The sequence below is a fragment of the Echinops telfairi genome, unplaced genomic scaffold (assembly GCF_000313985.2).
Source record: "Echinops telfairi isolate 266 unplaced genomic scaffold, ASM31398v2 ScPeMD7_10;HRSCAF=50, whole genome shotgun sequence".
NCBI classification, from domain to species: Eukaryota; Metazoa; Chordata; class Mammalia; order Afrosoricida; family Tenrecidae; genus Echinops; species Echinops telfairi.
This window is the reverse complement of record NW_022103907.1, coordinates 36,918-61,260: the sequence shown is the minus strand read 5'-3', so window position 1 is coordinate 61,260 and position 24,343 is coordinate 36,918. Positions and strand designations below refer to the sequence as shown.

Here is a 24,343-nt window from a genome sequence, read left to right as displayed (position 1 = left end):
TTGTTAATCATGTTATCTTACATCCTTAGCTCACTTACCTAAATCTTAATTGTTCCTAGTTTTGTTAACCCTTTATTAGTGAAAGCAGCCAGCAGGCAGGCAGTTCCCAGAAGTAGCTGAGTATGTAATCAGTTAGCAAACATTTACTGAGTACCTGTGTACCTGTTATGTGCAAGGGGCGTGAAAAGGACACCAAGATGATTCACTCTCCGTGTCTGTAGACTCTTATGGCGTTTATAGCATAGAGGAGTTAAATAATTACTCTCTAAGAAGTGTACAAAAGCACTAAAACCAACCATGTTGTTTGTTTTTGCGTGTGTGCGTAAAGGTATCCACTAGGCATAACATGAAAATACTTCATGGTAAAAGAACTTTATTGTTTAGAATATTTAGAGACTAGGCACCACCAGACGATGGAGATTAGGGTCCTTTGATACTCTGAATCTTAGGTCAGGTTATTTTGAGGACTGGTACCTGAGAATCAAGGGCCGGGAATTATGCCAGGGCTGAGTTGCTTATTAGACACTGCTGGGCCCCACACTCAGTTTGGCTTCACAGGACTAGATTAGCAGGGCCTAGCAACGTGCATTTCTCAAAGTTCCCAGGGGATGCCAATGCTCCTGACCCAGGGATGGGTGCTTTTGAGAATCATGGAGCTACAAAGTTCCCAAGTGATTTGGCCTGCCAGCCACCGTTCAGGGGGAAAAAACTACGGCCCCTAGCAATTAAAAGCTTTTGCACTATAGCCCATAATCCAGGATAAAGTGTAGGTCTCTGCTTTTGTAGCCCCCCTGATGGTTTAGGTTTGGCTGCGATCCACACGACGGGCAGTTTGAAACCCCCACCAGCTCCAAGGGAGGAAGACGGCTTTCTGCTCCTGTGAACAGTCTCAGAAACCACAGGGATGGCTTTGAGTCAGCACTGACTCAATGGCAGCGAGTCTGGATCATTTCAGTGCCCCTCAGGAGGTGATACTGCCCAACTAGTCTAGATAGCTTCTAGAACAATGGTTCTTAACCTAGGGGTCATGACCCCTTTAGAGGTCACCACAACATGAGGAACTGTATTAAAGGTTCGTGGCATCAGGATGGTTGAGAACCACTATTCTAGAAAGAAATACTGTTTTAAGATGCCATAAAAAATGTGGAGGTAGGGCAGACCTTACCATGGCTGTGAAACATGGGATATGCACACGACCCAAATCCATGGCATTGAGTAAATCACCAACAAAACTTTCAGAAGTTCAAAATACAATACAAAGAGCCTGGCTGTATGCCTGGTCACTAGATATGTATGCACAAAGGACTGGCAAACATCACCTCCTTCCTTTAGACAGGTTTGGACATGTGGCCTCCCTATTGAACAGGAAACATCTATTTGCAATGATAGAATTTTCCAATCTGAAATCACAACAGGTCAGGTTTTATGAGCTGGAAAACATTTTATCCAAGTCATCAAAGGGTTTCTTCTGCTTTAATCCTGTCTCCAACAGCCCTGCCGTCTTACAATGATCTGCTCAGTGTGAGTCACATTTCAGACCAACAGGGACTGGTCGCCAAGGAGACTCCACTGCTCCTGAGCAAGCTTAAGTTCCCCCTCCCCCTGGCTCCTAACAGAGGAATTCATAGCGTAGGGTCTAGAGCCAGGTGCCAGGAAAGTAAAAGCTACAGATCCAACCAAAAAGACTTGAAGTCAACAGAGTAACAGCACTCTCATCCACATGTCCATCAGCAGCAAAGGTATTTGAATTCTAAATAATAAAACTTGAAGCTGTTTCAGGCCTGAAGGGACATCAGCTTCCAAGAGCATCCAAGGTACATCCTTGCCTAAGGGAAAGTTAAGAGAAAGCAGCGTCTGCCTTCCAGGTGTCGAGGGCCTTCTAGCCCTGGCTTCATCCAAGTCTCAGATGTATTTCTAATAAGGGACCTCTGCGTCCACCCGCGCCAGGGCAGGAGAGTGCCTGCGTACAGAGTTCAAAACCTTGGACTTCAAGAAACTACTGACGAAATATTTCCTCCAGTCTCTCCTATTTGTCGTTTCTCTTCCAGTACTGTGCCATTGACTCTTGCATAAAATTCTGGAACGATGGCTCTTCCCGGCTTTCCTCTGTAACTGCAGGGGAGAGAGGAGTGCTTTGTCAATCTTATCAGACAGGTGGGTTAGGGCTGCTGACACCCTCCCGCCTAAAAAACAAAAGTGCTCACGGCTGGCAAGGAAACATGCAGTTAACCGGGTGGCCCAAAATGTAGTTTCTTTACTCCTGAGCAGGGAGCATGCTTACCTTGGAGGGATCAATAAGGAGAGCCCAGTTCTAAGGTACATTTTCCCAAGAGGAAGGGAAGGTCCTCACAAAGACCTATTTGTGAATACTGACGGCAGCCTTATTCATACTAGCTAAAACCTGGAAATGATCTCAACATCCCGCAACTAGAATGGATAGATTGTAGTACATCCAAATCATGGAATATTACACAATAAACTCAAGCAAAACACCTACTCAAAAACAGCATTTTGCTTCATGATACAAAGTGCACACAAACTTTCTAAAGGATGGGGAAAACACATTTGCTGTGTGAAAGAAGTGAAATGCGAAAAGCCAAGTACTATGTGGTTCTACTTAGATTAAATTCTGGAAAAGGAAAGAGTGTAGGCCCAGGGAGCAGAACAAGCATTGCCGGAGCGGTCTAAAGAGGGAGGAAGGAACTTTCAGGGGTGAGGTTTACGATGTATAAATTATACACCAATAAATCTGACTAAATGAAGTGAATTACATGTCAGCATAGAGGAGTAAGGAAGCACTGCTCCTGGTTGTACGAGGACCGAAATCTGAAGAGTTACTTCAAGAAATGGTGTCTGTTCACAGCCCATAAAACCGTGCCAAGTAGAATACTGATTGGTAGCCAGAGCCCAGGCATCCTCACTGTTACAACCCTTTCTGGCTGATTGGGGACTATTTATTTATAAGAGAGGGCTTCATAAAGTTCATGGAACATGGAAAGAAAAGATAATGTAATTTTTCCAAGAACTTTTAAAAGTCCCCTCATATTCCCAAAACAATAGCAAAACCCACAAACCAGAATCCTGAACTCCTCAAATTGAGTTAGGCTCAAAAGATGAGATGATGTAAGACCAATAAAAGCATATCCGCATGTTAATATGAATCCCTTCCTAGGAAGGCTAGCGACTCTCCGTGTCCTAAGCTTCCTTAGTGCTGTATCCTTTACACTCTCCTCTCTACTGGCTGCATATTTCCTCCCAGGAAGAGGCTTCTGAGCAAATACTGTGGGATCAGCAGTAATTTTGTCTCTGTGAGCCACCTCGGGCTCCTCTCACCTCTGTGATCAATGTCATCGGTGTCACTGTCTGCTTCCTCATCCTCCTCATCCAAGGTTCCTCGGGTCAGGATCAAGTCAGAAGGGTCCATCACAGAAGATACGCTGTCTGGCGAAAACACACTTACGTCATGACTACGTGACTCCACACACCAAAAAGCCATTTTAAATCAGTCACTACCATTATAATTTGACAAGGTAAAAGTGTTTGTGATTAAATACAAGTGCCTGACCACTCTATTCAAGAATGTGAGACATCTGAGCGCCCTTCAGGTGCTGGGGGAGGGAGTGCAATGGGAGGATGAAGGATGGCCTAAGGCAGCGACCTCAAGAGCACAATTCTCCAGGCCCCGGGGCTCTGAAAAAGAGTAACACAGGGCATGCGGACATTGCTTCACTTGGTACTCAACTAAGAATTAAGCATCTCCAATAATTTTTTTTCCTCAAATTCACTGACAATCCCCCAACCCTTAACAGGAGAGTTAGCCAGTTGTGAACATAGCAGGCCCTTTGCAGCAGATTTAATATTTGGTGTATGCATGAATGTTCCCCAGGCCCATGGCACAGAGAAATTGAGATTACAGAGATGCGCAACAAGTATGAACAGGAGGGCTTTGACTTAGCTGGTAAAGCCAGCCAGTTCCCAGCATCTCCTCCTCCCAGTGGTTCTGTGCGTCTCTTCTAGACACAGGAGGACAGCAAACACGTTTGATAGAACTTTCACTCCTTAAAGCAACATGCACAAGGGGGAAAGAAAATGCTAGTGTTAAGACAAAACCAAAGCACATCCAATTTAGATGCAGAGCTGCACTGAGCTGCCACAGCCTTGCACTACTAATCCAAGGGCAGTCCATCAAAATCATGTGGAGATGGACGGAGGCACAAGGTCCACAGATGTATATCAGATGTACGAGTTGCTTATTTTGCTGAAACAAGCTATCTCCAATTTAATAAATCACTGGTCTCCACTGTTGGCTTCAAAGTCACCAAGCGTCAGGACACAGAGAAACGATGAGGAACGGGTCCAGATTACGGAAGACGGTCGGCAAAGGGACGCAGCTCAGAGTCAGGGTTTTCCATTGGGAAAAAATGCTTACAGGTCCAACATGGAAAGAAGGTCTGCGCACTAGACAACTGCAGGAGGGCTTCAAAACGTTGATGGAAAATGGAATGAAAAAGCAAACTTTCAGATGTCACCTCGTTTAAGATAAAATCCTTGTTTAAGAAAACTTTTGGAATGATTCAAGAGCAAAGGTAAGTCATTTTAATGTACTCTTAACTGATTCGGAAACTAGTAACATCTGTGTATATATAAAGTATAAATACATATGTTTATATCTTTATGAGCATAAAAACTTACATATAAATATATACACTTGTAAGTACTATATGTTATTGATGACACAGAAGGATGTGTAAGTGAGGTACAAAGGCCATGTTTAATTAAGGTAACCGGGTGAAGTAGGTAATGTTTAAGGTAACTGGATGAAGTGGTGTATGGCCATGCTTGTACTGTATGCATCACTTCTCTTAAACCTGAAGTTAGGTCAAAATAAACACTAAAAACACAATTAGGATGGTGTTAAAAAATGTTGACAAAAACTTCCTTAAGCCCCAAAGTGCAGGTGTATATATCTTTCAGGTGTTTACACCATTCCAAATCATTTTAAAAAATACATTTTATCATTGCCTCTTTAATATACATACACATACATATGCATGCAATATTCCTGCTACGTGGAGAGAAGTGCACTCTCCTCTCGTTTCTGACACCAAGAGACCCTCCCATACCTGGGGCAGTCCCCGTGTCCAAGGCCACAGCACCCATGTCTTTCCGAAGGCGCTCCAATTGTTCTTTCTGCTGCTGACTCTGGGTATTGGCCTTTGCAGAGAGAGAAAACAGCTGATTTTCCTGGAGCCTCAAGTTCGATGTTAGATTCCTAAGTGAAGTCAGGCAATTACACAGATACTAGAGGACAATTAAGTATTGCAGTGGATCAGGGATACCTGACCTGGGGACCGAGAGAGGGAGTAGTTTGGGCCCAGCCTATATAGCAGAGCTTTCGGCTGAATTAGACGGAGCAGAAACGTAGTGGAAAACTCTGCAGCGAAAGGTCTAAGGCAGCCCAAGGAGGCAGGACCCGGGATCATCTGGGCCAAAAGCGGTGAACTACGCTCTCTCCTGACTAGAAAAACACGGTACAAGCCTTGAAATGGACCTTGGGAAAGGGGTGGGGACACAGAAGCACAAAGAAAAATAGGGTTTTTAAAAATTAAAATACAAGGAGAAAAATAATTAAGGAGCCTTTCTGCATCCAGAACAGTATTGGTATATGTTATAAGTATAAATAATGTAGAAAAACATACAAATTTACACATTTAAATAAGCAATCATCTAAAAGATATGATAGTCCCAACAAATGCATGTCACCAGTAGTGGGGTAGGTGGTCCCGAAACACACATACAGCCCCCTTTCTTACCAGTGATTTCTTCAGCCGTTCATATTCAGGGCGATACTCCCTGGAAAGAAGAATGTTTTCTTAATTCCTTTGCCTAATAATCTATCGTGACTTGCGAACACCTCGTCACTTGTTTTCCTAGCACCCGGACAACGACTACAGGGCTTTCTTGACAATCAGATGTAACAAGTCTTGGTTGGTCACCATGAGTTTACTCTTACAGAAATAACAGCCAACGTACATCAAATCCCACAAAAGAAAAAAAGTGCTGTTTTTTTTGTTAAGCAAGTTCTTTGTTAAACATTTAAGTTCAGAGTGTAGAAAATATGTTTACAGACTGGGATGAATGTGATAATAAAATTAATTTTCAGATGTATTTCTAAAAATAAATAGTATCTCCAAAATAAAAACACAGACACACACACACCAGCCCCCCCACCCCACCCCCCACCAAGGTACTTGTTGCTCACTTATCCGACCCAGAAACAAGCAGAGACAAAATGCTGACAGCTGGGCCTAAAGGTTACCACCAGAGAGAGCGTGGCTGATCACCGGCTCATACTGTTGGGATAAATGCTGAAGATGAGTAAAATAAGCTAGGCCTATTGGCCTCAGGAAGCTGAATATAAAAAGGGGGCTTCAAAAAATTTCTGGGAAGATGGGATTAAAAGACAATGGGATTATTCCACAACTTTTTGCAGTTCCCTTGTAAAATGATGTAGTTTAACATAAGCAACAATGAAATACAGAAAAGAGCCTCCTTTGTGGCCTTGGTCACACCCACACCCATATCTCCCAAAAACCAACCAGCCCTTATTTCATGAGTTAAAAAATCAAGACAATATGTCTGTAAATCACAGTGTAGTTCATAGGATCTTTGCTAAATAAGAAGCCCAAAGCAGCATATTAATAAGCAGCTAATTAAGCTATGGGCCTAAGAGAGTATACAGGTGTTCTGAGAACAATTTCTTTTAAGTAAATGGAATTCAAGGTTAATACCTTGACAATATTAATAACCACTTATTATGAAATGTGCTTACTCCGTGTCAGCAACTATACTAGATGCTTTATATGTATTTTCTCAAATACTCCTCAAAACAATCTTAGCGAAAAGTATATTCCTAGTCTATAAATGAGGAAAACGTGCCATTAAGTCAGAAATCCAGCCTACACCTGTCTGAATCCAAGTCTATGCTCGGTCATAGAAGCATGGCAAACTCAAGCTGCTGCTTGTTTCTGAACGTACACTTTGTTTTGTTTTTTACTGGCATATAATTCATGTACCACACAACTCAATAGTTTGGATACAGTAAAGATTTGTGCAGTCACCACCACAATCGATTCTAGAACATTTTCTTCGTTTTTGTATTAGCTCCCCTTTTCCCCAAACCCCCCCTGCCATAACTCTAAGAAAGGACTAATCTAGCTACTGTCTACAGATTTACTTATCTCGGATTTCATATAAATAAAACCACACCAAACAAACAAACAAAAAATCCCAATAACCAAATGAAACAAAAACCTTCCATCCAAAAGAAAGCACAATAAAAACAAGAACAAATTTAAAATGAGTCAAATGAGAAAGCAAACAGTAAGATGTTAAAATTTACCGTATATACTCGTGTAGAAGCCGAGTTGTTCAGCACATTTTTAATGCAGTTTTTGTGGTAAAATTAGGTGCCTCGGCTGCTATCCGGGTCGGCTTATACTCAAGTATATAGGTAATCTACATCGGCAGCGATTCAATTTCCACTGCACTCTCTCTGAGGACAACGCTATTCACATCCAAGGTCAATGGTCCAAGGAAATTCAATGGAGACTTAACCCCCATGGAGACTCTGCAAATTAATTTTGGCACTCATCCAAAGGATTCTGCAAACCAGGTGCTCAGAATTTAAGCTCCAACACAATTCCCTCCTCTGATCTTTGGTTTTCTTATTTATTACTTTTGTATCACACAGGATGGCGTGCTTCTGCATAGGCTTTTTTGCACACTGATTTGGATGGCCTCTTGTTTTAAATTTAGGTCAAGTTTTTAAGAGCCCCCAATGTTAATCTTTTTGTTTTGTTTTGTTTTTATGTTAATCTTTCTGATGGCTGGACACCATGTGATTTTTTCACCACACTGCACTATGGCATCCGTATCTTCAGTAGTCCTGAGTATTTCATGGGGATAAGTATTGAGCAGAGCCACATCCTAAGAACAGATTGTTCCTGGATTAGGACATAATGGTTAAGTGCAAGCTCTGGTTCTGGCGTGGCCTTGGTGGCTACTGCTACTACCAGCCCATCGCAGGTGCTGCCCCTAGAGCTTGTGGACAAATGTACAGGATCAAGAATTAACATTGTGATGACGAGTGATAAGGAAACTGTTAGCACACTTCTAGGTTTTGATGACTTTGTCAAAATGGTATTGGAAGATGTCACAATTTGAAATCACACCAGAAGGATTACTAAATTAGATCAGGTTTTGCTAAATGGAAATAATATTAAAAATGCTGATTCCTGGAGAAGGACCTAAAAGTATGAGTGGATTTTCTTGACTTCTGCTTGCTTCTATTTTGTTTTATAAAGGCAACAAGATGGATTTTTTTTTCAACTTTTTAAATCTTGAGATTCTATGATGCTAAGTTTTCCATTAAAGGGAAAGGCTTTGAAGATGCAATTTTTATGTAAGGCAATCATGATTATCTTGGGAGAACAAAAAGTACACAGTTTGTTATTTGAGATGAAAATAACGGAGTTTTTAGTTAAAAAAAAAAAGCACAAGCACTATACGTGGTTTTATTGAACACATGTCCATGAATTTACTTATCTATGGATGCTTCCATCTTACAATGATATAGTGGAGTAGAACCCACATAGACTGTCAGGTCCACCACGCTAAACATTTGGCTCTTTACAGAAGTATGACTTGTACTTTTCTTTAAATCATTTTAATGGGGGCTCTGACAACTCTTGTTACAACATCAATTGTATCCGACATATTCGTACATACATTCCATCGTTCTTTTCTAGACATTTACTTTCCATTGAGCCCTTGGGATCAGCTCCTCTTTTTATCCCTCCCTCCCCGCCACCCCCAACCTTTGTGGCCCCTTGATAGATTGTAAATTGTTAATTTTTTTCAAATCTCACACGGACCGCTGTCTCCCCCTCTGGTTTCTGTTGTTCTTCCCCCTGGATGGGGGTGTGTGCCATTCATTGTGACCAGTGTCTCACGACTGTACGCTTAACCACCCAATAATCACCAGCAGACTTTTATAAGTCTACTTAAACCAGTGGTTCTCAACCTTCCTAATGCCATGACCCTTTCATACAGTTCATGTTGTGGTGACCACGCCCCCAACCATAAAATTTATTTTATTGCTACTTCATCACTGTAATCTTGCTACTGCTATGAATTGGGCAACCCCTGTGAAAGGGTCGTTCGATCTCCAAAGGAGTCGTGACCCACAGGTTGAGAACCGCTGACTTAAACTTTTTCAGAAAGATAATGGGAGTTGTTGCCCAGACATGTGGTCAGACCCAATACACACGTGCAGGGCAAATATATCACAGACCCCATAAAAACCTAAGTGCTCTGTCTGGTAAAACTGCTATTCAATCAGAATTCCAAGAATTCCCTCAGGAAGAGGCCCTTTCCCCTCACCTTTCATATTCTTCTGCAGCACTGGTAACCTGCACAAAGAGCTCCTCTAAGCCTGTACCCTGGACAGCAGAGACACCGACCACCTGCCAAAACATGATAAACGCCAGTAAGGAAACAAGGTACTTTTCATTAATGCGTATTACTCAACTCAAATGTCAGAAAACCTTCAGAAGCAGTTTAGACACTTTAGGTACATGACATGTTTAGTCAAAAGACACAGAAATAAGTCTATAGAAAATAAGGTCCTGGAAAGGAAATAATTCGGACTTAACTACTATGGTATCAATCAGGGCTATCGACTCCATACCACACCACTCTATTCTCTGTAAAAATTAGTATCTCAGGCCGTTGCTTAGAAAGATATAACTATCCTTGGATCCCACCCCCATTTACATCCCAAATGTCTTTTAAGTCAAATTTGCACATTAGGCCAGAACAGTTAGGAACATTTCACATCTAACATCAGTTAAATGTTTGGCTTAGTGCATAATTACCTTTCCATGTGTAATAATATTAAAGAAACACTCTACACTGAAACATCTTTAAAATAATAGGGCAATAAAAATGTTTTGATGGACATCGTAAAGTAGCACTCACTTATTATATACCACTAAACATTTAATATAACAGCTTTAGAGGGGCTGATATGTAAGTATGCGTCACACGTTAGGTCCTTCAGCTTGTACGGGAGTTAGATGTCTGTAATGCGGGGACTGTGTGCTCCCTGCCCTTCACACCCACCTGTGCTCACACAAATTCTATCCTTCCTCCAGGGCGTCACTCTAAGGCTACTGCCTCCAAAACATCATTTCGAAGGGGACTTGCCCCTTCACTGCTATCACAGCCAACTTCTGACCTCTCCTACAGGTACTGACCATGCTACTCTCTCAGGCTTCAATTCTGTGTATTCTTTTCTCTCCTAGCCAGATCGTAAGTGCTGAGGAAAGGTGTTGGGCTCATTGGTCTTTTCAATCTCCACACCAAACCAAACTCCACGCTCACTGCTCTCAAGTTGACTCCAACGCCTAAGACCCTTCTAGGAGAGAAGAGGACGGCCCCTGTGCGTCTCCAGGGCTGTAGCTCCTTCTAGGAGCAGAAAGCCTCATCTTTCTCCTGCAGACTGTCTGGTGCTTTCTACTGCTGACCTCGTGGTTCCTAGTCCAACAGCTAACCCACTGCACCACCAGGCCTCCACAGAAACCTCCAGTGTTTAATAAATCGTGCTTGAAAATGTGTCAGAAGATAGCCAACTTCCTCGAATGTTGGTCCAAAGCGAGTTCAAAGGCTAAAAAGGTAATGTAGCGAGACCATCAGTTGTGAGCAGGAGAGAAAGTTTACCCTGAGTGAACTGTAAAACTCATCTAACACGAGGCTCATGGAACGAGTCAGGTTACTGACGTATGTAGTCTCTTGATTCAAGGCATCTTGGAAAGCCTCGAAATCCTGCATCCACTCCACTGCAAAACTGTGATCGATGATGTCAGTCTGTACCAGAGAGAAGACAGTTAGCGGCAATAAGATTAGACAGCCAACAACGGCAAAGGCCGTTTTCTTAATCAGAAGTTTGTATCACATCATCCGTATCTTCCTCTTCCCTCATTCCCTCTTCTCCCATACAAAGCACAGAGAGCTCAAGCTGGCATGTAGCATATAAAATTACAAGGAGGTCTCCGTTCTCTTGCTGGAGGCAGACCCTCAGTGAGCAGTCTAATGACCACAGCCACAGGGGACGCCAGCACATGCCTGGCTCTGGAGTCAAGTGAGCTGTCTCTTGCATCCTAACCATAACCAATGCCAGGGAAGTTTTGTTTTCTGGTTTATTTTTTATCATGTCTTCCAACAGACTAGCAGTTCACTCCCATTCACAGTCATAAGCTAAGAAATAACCGATTACATTAAGGTCAAGAGATTCTCAACTAAACTCATTTTCATTCAACCTGATTGAATTAATTTCCTAGAAATGCCCATGACCTTTCTTGAGCAAATCTTGATCCTGCTTTCCAGGACCTTCTCCACCTAAGTCCTCCAACAACCGGGAGGTGCTAGGGGAAAACTAACTATCGACAGGAGGCAAGCACTTACTTTATTCATGACCACAATGAAAGGCAGCTTGGTTTTATACAAGATGCTGAAAAGCAAACATCAAAACATGATTACTGATAGGACTTACACCCATCTCATCAGAAGGAGCATCCTGAGTACTATCAGAAAAGACCAGCGGGATGGCGTTTGTGTACACAACACTAGTGAGGCAAGCCCTTCCTCTCTTAAGGGCACCGCCATTAATGCAGACCTCTGTGTTTCAGAGTCCCAGATGCATCTTTTTATTCAGTCTCTCCTCACATAAAATTTCATCCTACTTATCATAACACACACAAACAGCATTTAGACCAGGGAGCCCTGTTCTATTGACACTTGGATTCCATTCACCTGGGGGTAGTCACCAGAAGACTCATAGTCATATACCACCTACTTTTGTAACAAGCTACGGAAGATCGGCAATCGCTGTAGAAAACGTCTTTGCCATGGGTGCCTCTTTTCCTTTCTGACCTCCCCAACACAATTACGACATGGAGTGGCAAATCGGAAGAAGTACGCATCTGGGGGTGAGCACTCGGGACTAAGTAGCATTACAGAAGCAAAGGGAGAGACGCGAAAAGGAGGAGACCTATGCCTTGGACTCCCATGCCCACAACCAATTACCTGCACGCATAGAGCATATTGGACATGAAGGTCACTGGGTTGGTATTTCGTGATGTGTCCATTACATAGATGACAACTGTTGGAAATGAGGATGCCTAAAGCCACAAAAATAACCAAAGCCTGGTCAGAGGACTCATGACTTTTCCCCCAAACAACTCCCAATTTCCGGAGTAAGGGAAAGCCACTCTAGGCTGGGAACGCAGAGCTTCTCCGGCCCCCCTCATATGAAATCCCAGGCAGTCTAGTCCTCCAGTTACTTCCCGAAACAGGCCCTGGAGCGCTCACCAGGGCCTCAGTGATGATTGTCCCAGAAGCTGACCAGGTAAATACTTCTATTTGTCCAGGTGTGTCGATCAAGACATATCTGTGTCAAGAAAGATCATTACAAGTGTTAAAACGTGTGCACTGCCGAGAGATATCCCATCACACAAAATACTACGTATGTATCTTACTTGTCTTTTAAATACTACTTATCCGGTAACCTGAGACTGTAAGGGGATCTGCTCACGGCCCAATCCAACCACATTCCTCAAGTGCTGGTCATGCTAGCGGCAGGAGAAGCTCTAAGGGATCAGAGGGGAATGGTGCTACTCCTAGGTGTACACTGCATGAAAATGGATAAGCCAACCAGAATGTAAATCTCTTCACCAACCATCTTGTAAGATCACTGATGACATCTGACAGCTGGTTAAAATGATCAGTTTTGTATTACGTGTAATTTACCACAATTAAAAAAAAATGGAGTAGAACCAAAAGCTCTTCCTTTCAATCAAAAGGCAGCTAACAAAAAAAGATGGCATGAGAAAGCATCACTTGATAACCTTTATCATTATTCAGGCAAAAGCTATCAATGGATGCTAAAACTAGTGTGTAAACGTTTGCAATAATTAAATATATTCTATTATCAAGGACAAGAAAAGCACTCAAAAATTGGGAAAGCAGAGGGCCAGGACTCGGAGAATTCCAAACCCAAAAAGCCTAAGCTAGCAATGGACTATGGAGGCCCTCCTGGCTAAGGTTCCACCACAGGAATCTCAAGCAAAACACTGGAATCCAGATGTGCACTCACTAGTAACTCAGTGGTAGCACACAAAACACACAGTTCACATGCAGCTAAGTGTTTGGCTGGCTCTCTCACTTGAGCAAAAATATTTTCAAGTAATTAATGTGTATCTTCTAGATTAAAATGGTGAATGGAGGTTGCTACTCATTCTTTTAACACCAAATAAAATGATGCTTAAATAGTAAAATAGAGGTGAGGGCAAACCTAGAATAAGCAAAGTTGAAATAAAAAATTACTGAGTCCTATAAACTTCAAAAGAAAGAGAACCTTCTGGAGCAGAGAGACAAATTAAGGATTGTTCCTAAACCCGCCATCAACACCCGGAAGCTTGACTGGTAAGCTTACAAATTGCCAAGAATTCTAACAAATGTCCCCAAGTCTGGAAATGGACAACTGAGCATATGGAGCCGGTTCGCCGGCAGCCATGAGGAAACCAGCTCAAGCCACAGGGAGGCTGGCTCTCCTCTCAGGAAACTGTGCCCGCCCCAACATGATTGTAGCACACCTCACACAATCCGAAGGGAAAAAGCAAAATCAAGGTTTTTCAATAAAGACTGCCAACCCTATACTGAGCCCTCCTTTTCCCCTGGCCATTCCCTCAGGTCGCAGACAAACATAATTTGCCTGAAATATCTGTGCCTTGAAATGCAATCCAAGCAGGACTTCGGAGGTGAAGACGCATACTAAACCACAGGAAACGGAATGTCTAGGCAGTTCTTGCAGGTCCTGGGACTTCACTCAACAGGGCCCTCTCTCCCTTCCCTCACCCTAGTCCCAGACCTGTACTGCCGAAATGCTCAATAATACATATTAACATAGATTAAAAAGTGAAAAAGCAAGGAAGTTACAGCAATTAGGGAGAATCCAAAAGATATGAAAGCCGGATAAATAAAACCCACAGTAGAGGTTAACTGAAGTCCCTGAAAAAGCTTTTCAAGATAAAACACAAGAAAACTCCTGAAATGAAGAACTAAATCTGATTGAAAGAGTATATAATGCTCCTAGATGTTTTCATATGGCATGTTCAACAGTGAGGCAAAAGACAGGCATGTATAGATCAAATGAGTACACTTCAACAATAAAACGGAAAAAGCTTGAGAAAGAAAATGTGACTTTTATGTCCGGCTCTAATATCACACACAAAATTCAAAATATAGGTAGATATTTGGAACTCAGGGGAAACCACGATTGAATTTCCTGTCATTGAAATCCTACCAACTAAGAGATAACTTAAAATATAGACAGTAGAAATAAAAACGTGGTTTTAAAAAACATGAGCACTGAACTCATTTGATTGTGGGGGCAGAGTAAAATGAAAAAATACTAAACACGCTTTGGGCTGCGGTCTGCATGGTTGGCAGTTCAAAACCACCAGCAGCCCCGAGGGAGAAAGTTCTGCTCCTGTCAACAGTCGCAGTCTCAGAAACTCATAGGAGTCACTGTGTCCTGACGGACTCGATGGCAGCGAGTTTGGGGATAATTAACAGCGCATCGGCCTGCCAATTGGTTATCAGCTAGAGCTAACCAAAAACCTTAAAAAGAAAAAGTAGGAATGATGTGTATCCAGATTTTTTTTTTTAAATAAAAAACCAAGTAACTACAACTGTTGGCAAGAATAGGAAGAAACTGAAACCCTTATACATTCCAGCAGTTCCCCAGCTAAACACCAAATTACTGTAGAATCCAGCAATTCCACTTCTAAATACATACACAAGAGCACTGAACCATACTTGCACGCAAAAATTTGCATAAGGATTTTCATGGCAACATTATTCACATGAAACAAAAATTCAAAACAATACAAATGTCCATCAGCTGATGAAAGATAAACAAAGTGTGGTATATCCAAACAAAGACTATTATTCAGCTGTAAAAGTACGTCTTGTTCCAGGCAACATCAAGAATGAACCTTGACTACATTGGGCTCCGTGAAAGAAGCCAAGTACAAAAGCCCACATGTGGTATGACGATGGTATTTACATGAACGATGGGTATTTACATGAGATGTCCCCAACAGATAAATCCATAGAGCAGAAAGTGATTGTCAGCGGCTGGAATAGGGGGTGACGGCTAATGATAGGTGGGCTTCTTTTGTCAAGGAATGACAACTGATAATTTTGTGACTAAAAACCACTAAATTGTATACTTTAAAAGAGTAAGCTTTATGGTATGTTAACAATACCTCAGTAAAGGCTTTATTTAAAAAACAAAGTATCTCTTGTTATGTCCTGTATTTACAAAATGCATCCAATTCAATTTTCTACCGATAAATGTAGGCATAGAAATATGGAAGGCTAGTCACAAAATATAAACGAGTTATTTCTTGTAGGAATCAGAATGACTGTTTCTTCATTTAATCATTGTGCCTGGTTTGAATTCTTTAAAATGAGCAGATACAAAAAGGCTTCAAAAAGTTTATGGATACTATGAGGCTACCATTCAGCGTGCCCCGCCATAAGATTAGCACTATCTTGGAGAAATCTAAAGTTTCAAATATTCCTGAAATATCTTTCACTTTATACTTTTTATTTTAAGGACTATTATCTCTTATTTAAATAGACTTGCTTCCTTGAAAGAGGAATTTGATTCTTTCTGAATGCAGATCATTTCTGGATGAGCTCTGGTGGTAATGGGGGCTGGCACTAGGCTGTTGGCTGTACGCTCAGTGGTTCCGGCTCAACAACAGTTCTACAAGAGAGGGATGGGGCCGTCGGCTTCTGCAGGGATTTACAGTTTTGAAAACCCTCTATGGGTTCTCTATGCATCGCAATTGACTCCATGGCAGTGTGTTCAGCCCATTACAAAAATATCAAGCCTCAAGATCTCCAAAATGAAGAATAACAATTGACAAAACAGAAGAGAAAGCTTTATGTAAAGAATTGCAGACATTTGCTAAATGATATTGTCAAAAATTCCCTGAGAGAGAAATTTATGGAAAAGTGGAATTAAAAGATAACTGAAATTTTCCACCAACTTTTTGATGCCCTCTCATGTCTTTTAGAAAAACAATGAATTTTCTTTCTTAGAAAATAAAAACAGATTAAGAATCTGGCATTGGGTAACTGCAGGTAATGACAATAGGAAGTATTGTTTTATATTTTGATAATGTTTTAGTTAAAAAAAATTATGATTCCCTGAATCTTATAAACTATACCCATGTAAAGAAGGGTTGGAAAGGTGTAAAAGAAACTTTAGGGATGGGATAATAGTCGATTTAGCTCTACAGGTTCAAATCTCAATGATTTATTTTATTTTTCCTCTTCTAAATATTTCATCGCAATCTTAACTCTTTCAGGGTTTGATAGTTTCCTAGAATCTTTCCCAACCCCTACTAATACGCCAATTATAGAAATTCAAAATAGGTGTTAAACTGTAACTACTCACTTGTACATGTTCTGGGCCTTCTCAATAAATTTCATCACCTAAGAGGAAAATAATACAAGATCAGGTGCCAATGCAAAATCACAGAGCCTTCTCGGGTGGAGTACCTGCTGAGTGCCAGTGTCCTTAACCTTAGTGCATCAATATACTCACTGATGTACAGAAACACATCCACGTCAGCACACTGCCACATCACCCTGTGCACAGCACAAGGACACGAAAGGCTGGAGAGTGACTCTATCATTGTCAAGTTCTGTCTTGGCACATCCATAAAATGCTACTATCCTGACTCATTAAATCACATCAGGGTAGTATATGAATGGTTATTCTGACAAGGATGACAAATACCTGCCACAAGTGAAAATCTCCATTATCGTTCCGCCCCATGCCCCATTTCCATTCCAAGTGGCCCATCCCACTCCCGTCCGTCCCACCATTCCATCCACAAACACAAAAAGCCATTAAGACCTAAGAACCTAGGTATCTTGGTTTTGTGTTTTTTTGTTTGTTTGTTTGTTTACATTCCAGAAAATTTTGTAACTTTTAATTTATTTTTCCTAAAACTGGTTAAGGGAAACCATTCATTCAATTCTGGCAGACTCCAATTCAGCGTAGTGACAAACAACTGTAAAAGGTATCAACTGTTCCTTATGCAACGCCTACGCCAAAGAAACCAAATTCAAGGGCAGTAATGGCTGCAAAAGAATTTGATTTATGCCTTTTTTGACACCACATTCACAAGTTTCCGAAAGTGAATGGGCAACACAAAGGCCTGTTTTGTGTTTTATCAGCTATCACAAATATTGACTATGAAACACTTCACAGCACTGATCTTCTCGTAGCCTACTTACTTACCTACCAAAGCATTTCCTTATTTTCTTCAATTATGTTCTAGTGTATTGCTCTTTCTCAAGAGAGTTCAAGCCAAGGCATTTTAAAAATCACAAGTTTTGTCCACATGAGTTTAAGTCAGACATACCTGATCGAATCTGGTAGCAAAGAGATTGAGTGAGGTCACTATGCCACCATTGGGCCCAAGTCCATATCTAGATATTAGGTTGAGGATTCAAATGGTTTACAGATTATCAACTGATATCTAGGATATCAATCACACAAACAGCATATGGCGGAGATATTCCATTCAGGGGTATTGGCAACCCAATCCTTGACAAGTACAGATCACATAGCCTTTACAGGGAACATCCACTATCAATGCCTTCTTCATTCATTTATCATTTTCAAGGATGGCTAGGTAAAAATCAAAGAAACTAACCTGACCCAACTATAATAAACAGATTTATCAACGATAGTCTGCTGACATTAACCACTGAGACACTCTAATTGTATTCCTTGCTGATCCTCACTAATTAAACAACCTACATTTAATTTGTTCATGACCTGAGGGACATATAAATTGCACTTAATGTTTGTGCTCCTCTGGTATCTTGGGATACCAGTGTCCGACCTAAACAAGGGTTCTTCAAACAGTTCAAGGAAAATCTAATTATAAAAAACCTATCCATGGATTTAAAAAATAGTAATTTATACCAAAATCAACTTGTGCTAACTTGTTTAACATGCCTGAGGTACTAAAAAGGCTAAGACATCAGTCTGAAAAGAGCCATCAGAACAAGATGAATTCTGCTAAAATTGAAGGGGGCACACCAAATTTACTATGAAGCTTAGGTGAAAGAACGGTGAAATAATTGAGGCTTGGAAAAAGTGTATAGGGACAATGCCCCAGAGAATCCATTTACAAGCGGCTAACTTGTTTTAAAAAGGGACAAATGAAACCCACAGCGGCAGACCATCCCCATCAATGAGCAAGTCAACAGTCTTGTCCGTGCCCTACGTGCAGAGGACCAACAAAAAACAGCAGATACAACTGCCACCCAAACACCTCAATTCGTTCAGCTTACACGATTCTAACGGAAAAATTAAAGTGGAACAAACATTTTGTTCCATGGATGGCAAAGCTGTTGTGCCCGGATCAGGTGCAGAGAAGGGCGGAGCTCCCCACGCCCCCAAAATGTAAACAGAGATCCAAATCCTGAAGGATGTCTTCGTTGAACTGCTGATAGACCACGAAACATGGCTTTACCAGGACAATTCTGAAGCCAACAGGCAGTCAAAGTCCTGACTCCCACAAGGTGGAAGTGGTACAGCCAAAGCAAAAGCTGACTAGGTCGTGGCCATGGTTTTAAGGGACGCGCAACAAAGCATTATGCTTCTTGACTTTCAGGATTACCAAAGAATGGCAACACCTACTTTTGAGAGTCGTTTTTAAAAAGTTAGCCAAAGATGCAGTCCCCAAAAAATGCCTTGAAAAGCTTCCCCAAAGTCCTGGCTTTGTAAGTCAGTTTGTCGTCTATTCTGGAAAGGCATAGCCAATGACTAGCCCCTCTCTTAGTGAGTGCTGTACTTCGACTGGGTCATTCACTCAACGATTCTCACACTCTGCCTTCAACAATTTCTTAACATCCCAATACTTGATTAAGACGGCCAAAATCCTCACAACCAGACCAATAGGTAACAACATGATAAATGGAGAAAAGATTTAAGTTCCCAAGGATTTTGTTTTGCTTGGATCCACGATTAAAGCTCATGGAAGCAGCAACCAAGGGATCAAATGACGCATTGCACTGGGAAAATCTGCTGCACAAGACCTCTGTAGAGGGTTACTTTGAGGACTGCGGTGTGCCTGGCCCAAGCCATGATCTTTTCAATCTCCTCATATGCTTGAGAAAGTTGGGACACTGAATAAAGGAAACTGAAGAATGAATGTCTTGGAGCTGTGAAGACTATTGAAAAATACAATGAACTACCAAAAGGACAAGCAAATCTTGGAAGACGTCCTGCCAGAGTGCTCTGTAGAGGCGAGGATGGCAAGACTTCATCTGACACACTGTGGACTTGTGCTCAGAGACCAGTCCCTGGAGAAGGACGTCATACTTGGTGAAGAAGAGGGACATCACAAAAAGGAAGGCCCTCAATGAGACGGATTGACACAGCGGCCGCAACAGTGGGCCCAGGCATAGGAACAACTGTGGGCTGGTGTAGTGCTTCGTTGTTGTGCAGAGGGTCACTATGGGTCAGAACCGACTCAACAGCACCTAAGGCCACTTGATGAAAAACCTGAAGAGGAGAGGACTGTGGGCTAGGCAGTGACGTGAGCAAACAGAAAGAGGTTGCTAGAAATGATGAAAAGGATAAAATAGAGCAGAAAAAAAATCATGCTTTGTACGAAAGGATGTGTTTCAGCAGTAAAGCAGCAGGCAACACTGCACGACCCAAAGATCACCACCACCGCTGTCAAAAGAGCGAACAGAGAGCTCCTCCTTGGCTACCCTTTGCCCAACAGCAGTTGAGAACACAACTCGATTACGGGAGGGAGGGACAGAGTTCCCCAGAGGTACAGAAGGCGAGCAAACCAGAAGGCCCTCTCTCAAACAGTGGCCATCATTGAGTCCTCATCGACCTTGGCATTGTAAACACTGCCCAATTTCCCCTCAGGCTTGCTCTCATTTGCTTTCTGTGGGCCAGGAAACCACAGGCAGTGTCAGGTCCTTCTTTCTTGTAAAGAAGCCAGGAGTAAGCCGAAAGGCAAAGGGCTCAAAGGCGTCATAAACCTTTACCTCGGGATCTAGAGTGATGCAAAGAATGCAGGGCGAAGCAATCTCCAACCACAATCGTGTAGCAAGGTGCCTTTTTGTGGTTACTAAATAAACTAACACGGCCACAATAAAATAAGTTTTTCATGCCTCATTTCACCAATCCCACCAACCAAGTCCAGTGGAACACCCATTCCACATAGTTCTTAAAATCCATTAAAATGTAAAAAGCAAAGGAATTTCACTGCTGGGGGTGGGGAGGAATGCTATCAATAAAAACTTCCTAACAACAACAAAAATAATTTAGTCATGAATTAACAATTCCTTGTGGTGCTGCAAGTTTTGAACTGTAACTGCAGTCGACAGTTCCAAACTACTAGGTACTCCGCAAGAAAAAGATGAGGCTATTACTCCCGTAACACCAAACTCGCTGACGTCAAACCAATCCTGAATCATAGACCCCCGGTGGGTTTCCAAGATTGTCACTGTTTTCGGTAACAGAAAGCCGTCTGCTGGTGGTTTTGAACTGCTGACCATGGGAACTGCAGCCCAAAGTGGAACCACTCACTATACCACCATGTCTCTTGGATCGCTCCCATAAAGATGTACAGAATGGGAACCACACTATAGGGTCGCTTTAGTCAGAATCAAGATCCTGGTAGTGGGTGAATTCTGTGGCTCGAAGCCTAGGGGGCAGAAGGGAGTCAGAATCATATGGGTGGCCCACAATCACAGCAGCCTAGACTTACCTACCAACAAGTACTAAGAATTAATCCCCCCAAAGTTGACTCATATCTGAATTCCCAATATGAAGTCGTGGTGGGCCACTAAGCAAGCATGCCCTTCAAGGCCATGCCGCCAAGCCGGCTTTCTCTTTCTCAACCCTCGAATTACACCAGTTGGTAGTCTGGGAAAATGGTAGGAAAACTGAAACCACAAGCTGGAATAGTATTTCTGATCACCCACAAGGCCTAATCTCCCCTAATGAAATCACTTTAAAAGAATCAAACACTTGGTTTTGCAAAAACACGCTTTCAAATTAAAAAAATAAAATAAAATGCCCGGATATCAATGAGCCAGGAATGAGTCCACACTGCAGCCGATATGGAAAAGGATACTGTTTCATTACTTCTTTATACTTCACTGTGTCACAAATATCTAAAAGAAAAAAAGAAATTAGGAAGCCATATAAAAAACAACAATATAATTTCAGACCTTTAATGTCTTAAGTCAATAAGCCCATCAAACCATCTCTATTTCCTCAGAGGAAGTTTTCTCAGGAGTATGAGTTACTTTTAATCTGTCCTTAATTTTGATCTCTTCTAAAGCTTAGCGCATTGAAATGTGTATGAAGCAAGACCCTGAGAATGACCCAAAGGACAACGAGCACCTGGTCAGCATTGTCCCCACCAACCAGAACCTGAAACTAGCCACGTAGGCATCCATCAGATTTCTTTTCTACCATTTTTTTCTTCACCTGCACACTGGTTTTCTCACTTACAAAGGGTACCTGCCAACTAACCCATGAAAAATGTCAGGACAGGAACTCTCAAGTTATATGGCAGATACCTGCTATAAGGTGAAAAGTTTTGTGTTAATTTAAATATTTTATCATGTCTCACCCCACCAATCCAATCATGCAAGTCAAGTGGAAAACATGTCCTATATGGTATTGCTCAAAATCTGCTATTATCTAAAATGTAAAAAACACACTAATTCTGCATGCATTCTACTGCTGGGGGGGGGGGATGCTATCAACAACAAGGGAGCTAAATCAAGAAGAAAGTTTACTTACTACTAAGTGACAGGCGTTGTTTTTAAAAAGAAACTAATTGACCCAGTAATATCTAACTAAACCTATTCACTTATTCACCTGTAGATCTCCACAAGGTCAGCAGTTGGAAACCACCAGCTGTTCCATGGGAGAAAACTGAGACTTTTTACTCCAATAGAATTCTACCATTTAGGTGAGAAAATGAGCATTTCCCCCACCAAATTATATTTGCTTTTTAATACAGAGTGTCCTTTTCATTAATATGTCAGAGCTCAAGAAAGTTTAGCAGGATTAGGAGGTGAGGGGTCAGATTAGCAAGCAGTGAGGGCCTGGAAATCAGGAAGCCTACATCTTAACAAAGATCATGACACAGGATCACATCCACTCTTCATCTTTTTTGTAGTTAAAGACTCCTCTTGGGATATGGTAAAACTGGGAACCTCTCACAGAACAACATTCTCCCATCTAACTTTGGGGATCAGAGCAAGATCCCTAAAGATCAGTGACTGGAACACAGCATGAGGACTCAATACTCTGGCTCAACTCGAGAAAGGAACAAAAAGGTTTGTCTACAATTAAGAGTCAACTGAAGGGCTCACAGTGCAAAAGTGGGTGACTTTCTGTCACTTGTTCACCTAAATAACTGTAGGCTAGCACCCTAGAGCCAGAGAGAGCGGAGAGATGAGGGTGAGTGGTAAGGAGCCAAAGAAATGTTGGAAAAGGAAACCAAAAACCATTGCCACCTGACTCACAGCAACCCCCTAGGACAGAGTAGAACTGCTCTGCAGGCTTTCTGAGGCTGTAAATCTTTCTGAGAGCAACACAGTCTCATCTTTCTCCCCTGGAAGAGCTGGGGGAGTGGGAGTAGCTGGACATTGAACAGCCAACCCTGTGGTTAGCAGCCCAACGTCTAAACCCAGTGACATCACCTTAGGGATGGTATAAGTAATCAAAAGAAAAATGTGAATATAGAGGAAGCCTGAATACGGGCTTCTAATATACCCAAGAGAAATAAAACTAGATCAAGGGGGTAAAAAATGAAGGCCCTGAAAGTTGATGCTATCCGTTCCCTCTGGCGGGGTTCACTCACCTATATTGGCCGGGAAGGGCACATCATGTACAGCGGGGTCCAGGTTGATCACGTAAGGTGGCGAGTTTTGGCTATGCAAGTGTCCCGTGAGCCTCTGCGGAAACAGGAGGAGGTGAATGGAGAGAGGAGGGCAGTAAGGAGTCGAAAGAGAACGCCCATGTGTTTACTGCCTAGGAGTGAAGGATTCTGCGTCTTTATCTCAAACCACCATGCTCGCGATTCCTCCAACATGCAGCTCGTGGTTAAAACGCTACTTTATTACTCATCTAAGAGAACATCTTCTACTACTCTCTCGCGAGTCTTTACTCGTTTGGGGGTAGGAAGGGAGGTGTAGGAAGGATGAAGGCCTGTCTCCCTCATTAAAAGATGAGCACTGGTCCATGAAAGCAGGAAGCTGGTCAACCAGGTTTGCAGTGTCCTCGGTGCCTAGAGAAGGCGCAAAACGAATCCCTTAATCAAGCTTCCCCAAAAGCCTGTGTTCTTACACTGTCTTTGCTGCTGACGTTTGCTGGAAATCCCTGCCTTTTAGAAATTCGCTATTTCATCAGTACGGCAATTCGGTACAGTGTGGTAAGTTTGATGAAGCACTCACGGAGCATGGAAGGTTCACAGAACCAGAGTCCTAACTGACCCAGACTAGAGGCCTGGTAGCATAGTGGTTAAGTGTTGGGCCGCTAGCTGTAAGGTAGAAAGTTTGAAACCACCAGCTGCTCCCCAGGAAGGGGGAAGCTTTCTACTCCCACAAACCATCAGTCTCAGAAACGCACAAGGGTCGTTCAACCCTGTCTTGACTCTTGTAGGGTCGCTAGGAGTCAGAATTGACCCCCTGGTAGTTGAGTCTGAGTGAGGGTCCGAGAAGACTTTGCGAGGATGCCACCAAAGCTGACGGGACCCTCCCCCAAACCACGCGTTGATACCCTCCCACTGCCGACTTCCCCCCTTTCCCTTAGGCCTGCTCGCCCCCATCTCTCACGTGCGTTATTTTGCAGCCCCCACCCCACTCTCCTGGTTACCTGCACAAAGGTGGTTTTTCCAGATCCCGCCATTCCCAGCACCAACAGACACACCGGGAGCTGAGAACCCCCCGAAGCCTGCGGCTCCGACGAAGCCATGGGAGCCGCCATCTTTCCTCGAGATCCGCCCACTCTACGCTCGAGGCGCCGGGCGGCTAGCGAGACGTCCGTGACGCTCGGGGCGGCAACGCTCGCGGAGCCGAGGGGGCGGGGCACGGAGAGGACGAGGAGGCGGGACACGGGGGGGAGAGCGAGGCCGAGGGG

The 24,343-nt window shown here is 42.6% G+C and overlaps 1 protein-coding gene, 1 non-coding gene and 1 pseudogene across 3 annotated transcripts; 1 reads left to right on the top strand and 2 right to left on the bottom strand.

Moving 5' to 3' along the window:
• Positions 1–356: 356 nt before the first annotated feature.
• On the bottom strand, positions 357–24,198 carry GPN1 (GPN-loop GTPase 1). 2 transcript variants are annotated; one of them, XM_004711091.2, is made up of 14 exons: positions 24,080–24,198; positions 23,067–23,160; positions 21,321–21,360; positions 17,571–17,637; positions 16,595–16,632; positions 12,433–12,511; positions 12,148–12,242; positions 11,527–11,572; positions 10,783–10,929; positions 9,445–9,527; positions 5,814–5,853; positions 5,124–5,214; positions 3,334–3,441; positions 357–2,112 (listed from the first exon to the last, which is right to left on the bottom strand). In XM_004711091.2, exons 1-14 carry the CDS (start codon positions 24,188–24,190, stop codon positions 2,027–2,029), a joined length of 1,125 nt encoding a protein of 374 aa, XP_004711148.1. In that variant the 5' UTR covers positions 24,191–24,198; the 3' UTR covers positions 357–2,026. The 2 variants fall into 2 exon arrangements, with proteins under 2 accessions (XP_004711148.1, XP_045142980.1); XM_045287045.1 differs by lacking the exons at positions 357–2,112; positions 3,334–3,441 and adding an exon at positions 3,450–4,058.
• LOC105979383 lies at positions 7,755–8,335 on the top strand (annotated as a pseudogene).
• On the bottom strand, positions 17,231–17,364 carry LOC115868459. The gene has a single exon (XR_004045610.1). It is a non-coding gene; the product is annotated as a small nucleolar RNA SNORA13 (small nucleolar RNA).
• Positions 24,199–24,343: the final 145 nt, after the last annotated feature.